Source organism: Asterias rubens, chromosome 7 (genome assembly GCF_902459465.1).
Source record: "Asterias rubens chromosome 7, eAstRub1.3, whole genome shotgun sequence".
Lineage (NCBI taxonomy): Eukaryota > Metazoa > Echinodermata > Asteroidea > Forcipulatida > Asteriidae > Asterias > Asterias rubens.
The window spans coordinates 5,050,732-5,063,223 of NC_047068.1; the positions used below are offsets into that span (position 1 = coordinate 5,050,732).

The 12,492-nt window shown below is 37.8% G+C and overlaps 1 protein-coding gene across 1 annotated transcript; it reads left to right on the forward strand.

The window, feature by feature from the left end:
- The first annotated feature begins 2,577 nt into the window (after nucleotides 1–2,577).
- On the forward strand, nucleotides 2,578–11,979 carry LOC117292898 (UPF0394 inner membrane protein YeeE-like). The gene is made up of 9 exons (XM_033775075.1): nucleotides 2,578–2,871; nucleotides 6,387–6,628; nucleotides 6,884–6,932; nucleotides 7,221–7,320; nucleotides 7,460–7,580; nucleotides 7,718–7,781; nucleotides 8,686–8,855; nucleotides 9,056–9,207; nucleotides 9,878–11,979. The coding sequence occupies exons 1-9, from the start codon at nucleotides 2,793–2,795 to the stop codon at nucleotides 10,002–10,004; spliced, it is 1,104 nt and encodes a 367-aa protein (XP_033630966.1). The 5' UTR covers nucleotides 2,578–2,792; the 3' UTR covers nucleotides 10,005–11,979.
- Nucleotides 11,980–12,492: the final 513 nt, after the last annotated feature.

The following is a 12,492-nucleotide window of genomic DNA, read 5'->3' on the forward strand; positions in this document are numbered from 1 at the left end:
ATGATTGCTAGAAAGCCCTCAAAAACCTGAGCCCTGCTTGCTTCTCGTTAATGCAATTCATCAATGAATGCTATCATAGTTTTTGTTTTAAATACGAAAAGCCTTGAGATTTCTTGATTACTTTTAAATAAACCGGTTAAAAGAGATTTTTACAAAATAAGAGAGAAAAGTTGCTATGCACAGATTGCCATTGGCGATGATGTAATTACTTAAATAAGTTTCAGGGTCGTCGGGTAAACGACAGAAAAGTTTACGAATGCAAAATGAAGATAAATGAATGGTTTGATTGATTACTTCTTATTGTTACTATGATCAAATGATTTTACTTAATTGGTGTATCTATACGTTTTGTAATATTTACCGAAGTAGCAACTGACTCGATGTTTTGTTAATGTGTATATTTATACATCGAAACGTCTTCAAGTAAAAGAAAATGATTATAAAATTAATAGTACCATAACTTGTGTTTTATTACTAATAATGTATCATAGTTTCAAACTGTACTGTACACAGAGCAAATATTGTACATTAATTGTTTCATTTATATTGCAATCTGTTGTGGTTCTGTATTGTATTAATCCCAGTGAGGCCCAAGTATACAACCCTGAGGAACATGTGTTACCATGACATGCGTAATTATTGTATTATGCCTCCATGTAATTTCAACCCAGACATGATGTGTAAACCTTTGGTAAAATGTCTCTAGGCGCACAATGTCAACCTAATTTTGAAGCAGAACCAAACATGTGGCAGTTGCTTCTTCGTGAGTAAACTGCAAGAGTGTAGTTTTGTTTGATTCAACATGTTCAGACACCGAAGTTTGTAAGGCAGAAGAATGCTGTTAGATACCTGATGGCATGACTAGTCTTCTCTTAAGTAGAATTGTTTGGGACTATTACCAATGGTGTACACGTCCCTTTAAAACACCTTTCTTGTACAGTGTGTAAGGAAACAGTCTGTAAGATATGCAACGTGTGTGCACATATAACTTAAGGTCATACATGATGATAATATTGATCATATTTTATTTGGTTGTAAGGAATATGTCGACCTGATTTTAATTAAACCTGTAATCATCTGTGTATGAATATTATAGTTATTATAATTATGTAAACTGAACATTGTGTTTGATATCATGCGAATGATAAAATAAACTAATACTCCTAAGGGCTTCCTGAGAAAGGTAAACAATGTGTATTGGGTTATTTGTATTCATTTGATCAAAGAATTTTATTGGATTCTATTAATTTATTTATTTGATCTTCAAATGTGCACGTTTCGGATTCAATGTTCGGTGGACCTCCACAGGACGAATCAAACCTCTTTGAACTTTGCATGAATCAATCAGGAGAGGAAAGTATTCAGTCTGGATGTAATTCATCTTTTGAAAGGAAATTTTACATCGAAAGCGCGCGAAAGAATCTTATATGAAGCCTTAGTTATTTTAAAAGAAAAGTCGCGGTTGGTTGGAAAGGCAAAGGCAACTACATTAAAGTTGAAAGACATGGCTTTATACATCATTCGTTTTTCGGAAACTGGTTATTTCCGACCACTAATTCATGTTGAGTTGGCTTAACGGATCGGGGTGTGTGACAGTTACGAAGTAGTTTTCGTTTTTATGTAAAGATGAAACCAAAATCGGTTGCACTTGGTTTCTAAATATTAGTTAATTGAAACATTTTGGGAGGATGTGACTAAGCAGTGCCCAGGTAGCTAACCACAAACGTGCAACCCGCTGAATAATATTGGGAATATGTGATCAAATGGCCCTGGCAATGTAGGATTTACAATCTCGCTTCTTTTTTTACAATATGTTTTTTCTTTCGCGAGGTGGCATGGATGGTAGTCTGTACTGAGCTTAGGCATGGCTTACTGCACAGTTTAAATACTATTTTGAATCACACAAAGTGGCATTTTAATGACCTCAGCTACCCTTTAAAACTCCTCAATCGTTTGAGTCATACGCAACAGAGCGATTCCTAGGCGTAGTGGTTCCACGGACTCTACCTAAAAGCGCCCCCATCCCAAGGACAAGATGTTTACGACTCACTGGAGCGAGATTTGGAAGTGGACAAATTATGAGGATGGATCCATTCAATGAAATCAAATCAATCTTGATTGCCTATACTCAGCTTACTGTTCCACCAACACCTTCATGCAAAAAGATACCAAAATCAAGCTTCATGTAGCACTGGACGTTATTGGGAGGTCGGGCTGCCATGTAAACGGGAAACTCTGCTTGGGTCCAAACGTCAGGCCATAAGCAGTTGTTTTGAAACTTTACATAGAAACTCATATTTCCACCCCATTGTTTACTGAATACTTGACTAGTAGCCGCATCACCAAGATGCTATAAGCCCCTAAACAACATTCTGCTTGAGTAATCCCCTGTTTGTATTACGGTCCTCGGGAGCGATTTGTTTAATTCGTTCAGCTTTATAACCATAGAACCCATCGCCACCTGGACCCATTGATTTACGCCTGACACAACCGACCCTTAAAATACCCTTTATACATCTGCAGAGAATAGTTTTTCACTAAATAATAGTTCCACTTCAAGGACTGTAAATATGCTGACATCACACAGCAGGTTAAATGCACGTAGTGACACATGCTTTGTGTGGGTGTAGAACGACTGACTGCATTCTACACTCAGTCAGTGGACAGAGTACAGGTTAGTGACAAATTCAACTGACGTTGTCGTCGCATCTTCATCTCCGAGTGCTACCCTTCTTGACGTGTGAGGAGGAGGGGGCAGGTTTCCATAGCTAGGAGGGGTAAATAAATTAGTCATGGCTAGTGGTGTGGTGCAGCTTGCAGTAAGCCTTATGACTGGCTTAGTGTTTGGATATGCAGTGGAAAAGAGCAGAGGTGAGTGTCCTTGGTATAGACAACCAGTGTTTATAATAAGCACTGTGTAATCAACTGCGTGACCCGACATTTACTAAAATGGTCGTTCCCCGCTGCCAGTAGCCTTGGAAACTAGTAGGCTGACCTCATCAAGGTGATGATGCTTGGATATAAACTAGCTTTTTATTGGAAGATATGTTCTGTTTATCAAACTAAAAAAAATACATACCCATCCATTTTATAGTAAGTGTATTTTATCGAAAAGTATCTGTTTTAAAGGCGGCTGCTGAAATGTAAAACCATTACATGTTATTTGCATTGCCAGTGTTGGGTAAAGCCCGACTATAGTCATGTTTCACTGTGACTAACAAAAGAAAATCATAAATAAATAAAATACTACGTAATAATTTACTGGATCTATATTCTTTCTTCTTGGAAGTTATCTATTTGGGCACTTCCAAATAAAGTATCCGAACATTTTGATAAGAATTTGACAGTATTTTTGTTTTCATGTAAAACGTTGACATATAACTACACCAAACGGATACCTCGTTTAGGCCTATTATACGTTGTGGTAACGTTTTTCCATTTGAATTTCTGACTTTTTACTAAACAAAATATTATTTTTAGAATAATAAATAAAATACTACGTAATAATTTCCTGGATCTATATTCTTTCTTCTTGGAAGTTATCTATTTGGGCACTACCAAATAAAGTATCCGAACATTTTGATAAGAATTTGACAGTATTTTTGTTTTCATGTAAAACGTTGACATATAACTACACCAAACGGATACCTCGTTTAGGCCTATTAGACGTTGTGGTAACGTTCTTCCATTTGAATTTCTGACTTTTTACTAAACAAAATATTATTTTTAGAATAATCTCTGCAAGGAATGTGCCGTTATATAAAATCGTGAGGCATGACGGTTCGTTTTATTTTTTATTTTTTAAATAAGTCTAAGTAATAGTCGTCCCAGCTGAATTTCACACAGGGTCTATCCACGCCCTTTGTCCATGGTTGAAAGCAACCAGCCACCTTTGTCCAGTACCGATATAAATTCTTGTTTTCACACACCAAGGTCACCCAGTAAACATTCCTTCATGAGAGATGGAAAGTATGGTGCTCATAACGGGCCAATTTGTAACGGACAGTCTTTGCTCCAATGCAACCATACAATGAGTTTAGACAGATAAATGTCAACAACCACATACAACACTGCATGGGTTTATAATGCTTGGTAGATGTTTAAACAAAGACAAGGCAATTACCTGATCCCGATGATGGACAATGAAGAGAATGTTCATTGTAGGTTCAACTTGCTTTAAAATATTGACGAGTTAACAGATTTAGGAATAAAAACGTTTATAGCTACGAAGACTGTCAAACATGCTTTAAAGGCTTGGAGATTTAGTTTTGATCAGATTTTTTACAAATAAGAAGATACTTTCCCATGTTACAGAGTTTATTTGTGTTTGGATATGACTTTTTGATGTTACTTATGTACTTAATAAATCACTACATATACAAATAATCTATGGATGAAAAAGGCTCAAACTGTCGGGTACAAATGCTACACAAAACGTTGGAAAGGGACGGGGTGAAAAGAAAAAGAAGTAGAAAAGGGGGAAATGTGATGTAATAAAAAGTAATAAAAATGCAACTGAAATATTGCGATGCCAAAAATGAAAACTACGACTAAATGAATGGCACATATTGAGCACCATACTATATAGAGGGAAGGTAAATAACAGTAGCTATGGAGACATTTAAGTTGAATGCTGAGTACGCAGTCGAGCATAAACATGGTAAACGGTTGGGTAGATCCTTCAATATAGACGGTCTATAATAAAGGGATACAAAACAGTTAGAGACCTGCACAACTGGGTTATAACGCTAAAATATCACAAATAAAAATAACGCCATGTTTTTTAAACAAAATGAACCCTTTTGAAAGAATGTTAATAGTAGTTGAATTTGTAGTTGAGTTGTATTTGAACCAAATATGATGTGTTTATCATAGCATTGAGATACCACATTTCCCCTTAAAAACTGTAATTATTTTTATGGCGTCCAAGAGCGAGTTCAGCACGAACGGAGGCAATGCGCCAGATTGGTGTGCATTCAACTGAATTGAGCACCAAAAAAAATGAAGTTTTTAAGATGTCCTTTAAATTTTAACTATAGACCATACGTCATGAAATCATGACAACTTCTACATCTTTATGTCAGGGGAAAGGATTGATTGCTGCGATTGATGGATTGTAGTATCGCCCTATAGTATACCCAATTCCACACACCCATCTTCTTTTTTTAATAAAGTATTTGATTTGTTGGAATGACTCATGAACTCGCTGAGTTGTGTCAAAACGACTGGTTCTTGAGATTAATTCTCAATTTCCCGATTAGTGCAATAGGACCTGCCTAATTGTGGTATCACATTATAATTCACTTGGAAACGTTTTCTAGGAAAACAAAACTCAGAAAACTGAAGTAAACCAACATTTTGCGATGCCATCCGGTCAGCCGGGTAAGTGAATGGCCTGAAGCTAGACCAAAACAGTCAGAACGGACCAGTGATATCCTTCGTTAATCCCACATAACAGGGTTTGGGTCCGAAACTAGACCAATATAAACACAGTCAGAACGGACCAGTGATATCCTTCGTTAATCCCACATAACAGGGTTTGGGTCCGAAACTAGACCAATATAAACACAGTCAGAGCGGACCAGTGATATCCTTCGTTAATCTCACATAACAGGGTTTGGGTCCAAAACTATAGACCAATATAAACACATTCAGAACGGACCAGTGATATCCTTCGTTAATCCCACATAACAGGGTTTGGGTCCGAAACTATAGACCAATATAAACACAGTAAGAACGGACCAGTGATATCCTTCGTTAATCCCACATAACAGGGTTTGGGTCCGAAACTATAGACCAATATAAACACAGTCGGACCAGTGATATAAACACTGTCAGAACGGACCAGTGATATAAACACAGTCAGAACGGACCAGTGATATAAACACAGTCAGAACGGACCAGAAGATATAAACACAGTCAGAACGGACCAGTGATATAAACACAGTCAGAACGGACCAGTGATATAAACACAGTCAGAACGGACCAGTGATATAAACACAGTCAGAACGGACCAGTGATATAAACACAGTCAGAACGGACCAGTGATATAAACACAGTCAGAACGGACCAGTGATATAAACACAGTCAGAACGGACCAGTGATATAAACACAGTCAGAACGGACCAGTGATATAAACACAGTCAGAACGGACCAGTGATATAAACACAGTCAGAACGGACCAGTGATATAAACACTGTCAGAACGGACCAGTGATATAAACACAGTCAGAACGGACCAGTGATATAAACACAGTCAGAACGGACCAGAAGATATAAACACAGTCAGAACGGACCAGTGATATAAACACAGTCAGAACCGACCAGTGATATAAACACAGTCAGAACGGACCAGTGATATCGTTCTATATTTTGTTCATCCCACAGTGTTTGAACCTCGATCAATCCGGAATCAGTTCATCTACTCTCGTTTCATCATGATGAAGATGTTCCTTTCTGCCCTTACTACAAGCATCGTCTGCTTTTGTTTCCTCTCTACGATTCCAATGACCCGGAAGTACTTCACTCGCATCCGCAATGGTTACATGTCTTGTTTGACTCGCAAGGGGGTGTTGATGTCAGTTTGTGGGGGAGTCATGCTGGGTGCTGGGATGGCGCTCGCTGCCACGGTTAGTAAGAAACCATTTGATGTCTTTTAATCTCTATCGCTTTAAAAGTTAATGTTTTTTTCCGTTGGGCTGTTACCATGCCTACAGTACACCCAGGTTCTGTGGCGGCTCTTTAGTTACATTATTAATGGTGTCATGGGTTGTATGGTGTTTACAGACTGACATCGTTGTGCCATTTCTAACAACTTGTGTCATTATTTCTGCTTGCTTTAATTTCGATTGTGATCCGATTATTTATGTTTTTATTTTGTACAGTGTCCGGGAATAGTCTTAGCCCAAATTGGAACATTGGTACCTAATTCAAGTAAGTGTTGAGAAATTTCACTGTTGTTTCATACTTTTGAATTTGATCACTAGTCTCATAAACTGGCTAATAATGGGTCTTCATTTTACCACGAAACTCTTGAACACTTAACCTTTGCTATCTAGAAATATACACGAAAGGTAGCACCGTTTTCAGGCTACTTTCGAAATCTTGAGTAAAATAAAAAGGCCTAGCTAGCTTATAACTGAATAATGCACATAAATCACTCTACGACGGCGCATTGACCCTAAGGTGACCCACTGACACTAATGTATGTTTTATCTCCAGGTTACTGCCTCGCTGGTTGCTTCTTCGGAGTTTTCTTATACGCATTAACAGACTCTTCACTCACTAAGTATTTTGAGACATCACCAAGCAAAGAGCAAACGTAAGCATAACTCAACTAATACAATCGCGTCATAATACACGTGTTTAAGTCACCGTTGTTCACAACAACCGTTAATATAAGTCATTTCTAGATATTCTGATTTTGAAATTACCAATTGTCTTCTCCTTTCTCTTCTTAGTAAGCCTATTGATGTGTACTTGGGTATTCCTTACCCTGTGCTTGGTGTTACCATGGCGATATTGACGTCATCGGTGGTCTTTGTTATCGAGTTATTATTTCCCTGGCAGACAGAAATCGAGGTGAGTTTTCATTCTCTGTTGTTCTCATCGTCATGCAATATTCTAAAACATTGTATTTTGTTGACAACAGTTATCGTTATTAAGTTTTGAATGTGACTGCTCTTGGTTATCGCTCACAATATTTCTATTTAACTTAGGGTTTAAATCTCGGTAATGAAGGATCTTTGATGTCACAGAGAGCATGGCCGCCATACTTGGCAGGTAAGTCAATACTGACACCAGGGAGAAGTCACAATAATATGGGACGCCACCACACAGTGTCATTGTCAAAGACAACAGTAGACTGGTCCCTGTCTTTATCTGCAGACCCAATGATTTCAGTGGATAAGCAATAAAAGTGACGTAGGCCTAAGCTTTAAAAGTGACGTAAGCAATAATAGTGCCGGTAAACTACTACACTTCGGAGCGACCTTTCTGTGTTATGATGGTCGCTCCGAAGTGACGTAGTTTGCCGGTAACAGCAGCAGCAGTTCTTTGTAGGACTATACATAGAGAATGCCGGCTGCGTCCGTACAACGTGTGTGCATAATGTCCATATTTCATCACAATGTAATGAGTGTATACATGTGGGTGTTTACACTACGAATCTCCGTCCGTATGAATTGGGGTGCGAGGTTAAAAGTTATCGCCCCAATCTGGCAGGCGAGTAAGAACGGTATCTGGCGTTAATATGAGCCTCGAAGTGTGATGTCATGTGTTTAGGCTCCCAGTTGAAATGCAGTTTTATGATGTACTATTAATGGCGTGCAGCATACTCATGTCGTATGGACTCGGATCCAAATTTGCGGTCATTACTGCTACTGGTGTGCTTTACTATGGGTGTTATGTACTTCAACACACGAAGACGCGGTATTAACCATTGCCGCCAACTCAAAATGACGGCAATAGTAAACACGCTTATGGTGCAGCAGACAGCTGCTGTCTCAGAGGTTGGTGCAATCCGCGTCATATGGGAGTCGGTGCCATTATAACCAGTATTGAGAAGGTTTACTAAAAGTTATTGCATTATCATTACAATACATTATCCAGTATCCACACGCATACAGAACACGTAATGGAATAAATGAACTTTTCTGATTACACTTTATTGTGTGTTTGTTTGTAGGTACTTTGATCGGTGCATTGCAAGTACCAGTCAGTCTCCTTGTTGGTGATACACTCGGAGGAAGCCAGAGTTATTGTACTTTACTATCGCAGATGTTGGTAATTAAGAAACTACAGAGGAAGTTACCTTACCTTATGCAATACAGACACGGGGTAGAGAACTGGTGGCAGGTAAACTTTAGGCTCAAGTTTAAAACAAAACAAGATGTTAGTCCTACATTCACCACAGAATTTGGATTTCATTTGAAACAAAATGCATTATTTTCAGATCAATGTTTGTTTCTTCGTAACATTTTGATAAAGATACTTCTAAAAACACATGTTACGGCTTTAGTTGAATAACTTGTGGTTCTGTGGTGTTTTTCCATCAGGTACTTTTCGTATCAGGGGCCGTAGGTGGCGCTTATTTTTCAGCTGTCTCGTCCAGCTCTCTCGGCCTCGCTGTGGGTATAGCGCCCTCTTCAGCTTTCTTAGGAGGAACTCTTATGTTGTATGGAGCAAGAATGGCAGGGGGCTGTACCAGGTAAATTTTGAAACGCATGTTTTGTACTGATCTTTGTTTACTTAATTTATTATGATTATAATTAATCGCTTAATTATTATGCAATTAATCAATTTGATTAATTCATAAAATGGGGTCAAGGTTGATAACTTGTGCTCAAAATACGTCTCAGCGAGGCTCAATCTCGACTGTCCTTACTCTATGCTGTAACTAACTGCTGGCGTTGTTATTTCTTCTGCTAATGAAACAAAGTCTTTCGGACAAGCATCGACTTGTAATCAGCAGACGTGAAGATGTATCAATGAAATGGTCTGTTCGAAGGATTATGAGTGGTTACAATCTTCGTCAACGGCGGGATTTGAGCCGGGTTCTCGAAGACGATGATTAAGCCTAAGCCAACTTAGTACATTCCCGTGTGAATATTGCTGTAGAAAGAACCCAGCAAAAGATCCTAAAACAAAAAGTGACAAGATTTTAACATGTTTTTTAAACACTAATTTATTTTTTGATTCAGCGTGTGAGTGATAAACGGAGATTGATTTTCGGACTCTACAATTATTTTATTTTTTAGCCACAAAGGGGTGCGGCACGTTAGTGTGTAAGAGGCTGGCGTAAAAATTACAATTTTTGATTGTGGTGTTACACTTCTACTTTTAAGTTGTTTTTCCCTCTTTGTAATACTGTCATGCAGCGGACACGGCCTGTCTGGTTTCGGCCTCATGATGGCGCTCTCCATGGTAGCTGTTCCAGCTATGTTTGGTGGTGGCACTGCGATGGGATTCTTAATTCATTACCTTGGAAACGAATCATTGCTGTGATAACTTGACCTTGCTTTGAAGATGTAAATAATGAAAATAAATGATAATTAGCCTTGACTTCAGATTGGTTAACCCTTCCAGCTCGTGCACTTCAAAATGTTTTGTTCACAATATTGGATTGCCATTTACTCTGACGTCATTGCAACCATGGGTCAGTAATAACAGTATCAGTCTAAAGGCATTTTGTTAAATGTAGCATAAAACTCAAACCACTGCATGATGACAAACTGACCATAACAACAATACGGACTAATCATTATTCTCATGCTGAATTAAGTTTTCGCATGACCTATTTTTATTTCATTGTCAAGAATTAATTTTCAAAAGCAAATAATTTATTGAGATGACACATCCATCACCCCATTTTACCCCTTGGGGGATGAATCCTATTGAGAAAAAAACAATTAAGTTAAATGCTTCCGAGGTCAAATCTTTTATCAAGAACATTTTGAAAGCCAATTAACTTGAGGTGTTCCTGAGGCGCCATGATGACTTGCACATCTATAAGGCTCAGGCGTCACCTTGTTTCCCTCTAAGAGGTTCAGACAAGAATTGTTGTTCTGTCGAAATGACAGTTGGATTGGTATTTAAAGCAAGCTGCCTCTAAGGATGATCTGCTTTATAGTTTAATGTAAAACACATAGGCCTTTGGGTAACTCTAGAAGAAAGTCTCAATAGTATTTCAAATATTTTTGAAATTATTTACACAAAGCTTCTTCTTAATAATTAATATAAATTCTAAAATTCAACAATGTATTATAGCATTGTAATCAATTAACTTTGAAAGTAATTTGTTTTTTTAGGATTGAAAATAAATGTTTTACTTGCAGTTTTATTTTAATTCGTTCAAGGCAGTCATTTGGTTTTGCCAATTTATATGAGTAATTTTGTTTAGTCTTGATTTGAATGTAACTATGATAACCATTACTGTCTGAAAGTAATCTCACAAATCACCGGTTTATTTAAGAACAACATCATCGGAGATTTGACACATGTCATGGTGTTACCGCAAACCTCATCTGATATTGTTCCCCACCGGCTATTTTAATCAACCGTCCAGAATACAAGACTAATTTTATAAATAATGTCCCCTTTCCAAACACGCCAAGTTATTAGATCGATCTCCTCTAGATTGGATACAAGGTTACAAACATTTCCTTCATCAACAACAGCTTCGAAAACTATGCCTCAGGAAAATGCGTTCTGATAGGTTCAGGTGGCGAGATTGAAATCAAATAAGAACAGCGTGTGACCGGAACATGCAATAATTGAAGTGATAATCACAAATAAATTGAAATCGGTAGTTCTCGTAGGGTTTGAACGAACTGAATGATCGATTGCTTCACTGGATTGAATATTACACATGGCTTCAGTAGCAGCTGTATTTAGGTGAGGAAATATTGATTTAAAAATAAAAACAATGTATTGCGTTTCTAATTTTTTTCTGCACATTTTGAAAAAAAATCTCTTGTTGTAAATTAAAACGAAAGTACGAATTGAGTAGAAACCTCTAGCTACGCTCATGCCAATTTCGCATGCTGAACAATACCAACTCCAAGATTTAACAGAACATACTGCAATATAAATTTGCACGTCTCTTCAACTGGAGAAGTAAGAGTGGTACTAATAAATGGAAGTGAAATAGGCTGCTTTTGCCGAAAATAACAGGTAAACAAATTTGACTACATGTATACGTTCTTACGGCTAACCCTCACCGTACATACCTAATTTTAAATTTCACTTATCTTTGGTCTCATTGTATTTTTATTAGTCTTCCCCGTATCACCTGATTGATTTTTCTTTGAAACCTTCCAAAACTACTCGGCCACATTTCCCTCTAAATTGCTTTCCCTTCTCGTAGTAAAACAATAATGATCGTTGGAAACAGAGTGGTTATTAGGCATAACATTGGCGTGACATTGTAAGAATACGTGAGACAGTGTGAGATAATTAAAGCCCAGTTGATGGATTGATACGTCTTGTGTGTTTTTATTGTCTTACCCTTCCTCTGTACTTTACCTTATTGCAAAGAGGTTTGAGGTATGAGAAAGTATGGACAGCTCGTTGTTCGGTCCATGGTCGTTAATGTTTCAGTTCACATTTTGGTTTATAACATGACATGATTGATGTTTTCCCAGTATTTTAAACGAAAGTAGAGAAATTGAAGACCAACAGGCCGCATTGTTCAAAATAGAATGCGGAGAACTTATGGTCAAAGTCATCATGCAGCATGTTCACGTTTAACCTGAGATTCTTAAGACGGCAAAGTTAATCCTTAGATTTATAGAATTGATGGGTGAGAATTAGTCACTTACCAAATAAAAACAAATATTTGAACATCTTGAACTCGGTTTAATGAGGCGGCTGTGCGGTACACCTCCGAAATTTCAGTGTCTTTGGGCAATCTGCACAGTTCTCAATTGGAACACCCCAAGTCTTATAAATCTCTTCCCAGTGTCTCTCTGTGGAGCAATGTATACTGTCTGGA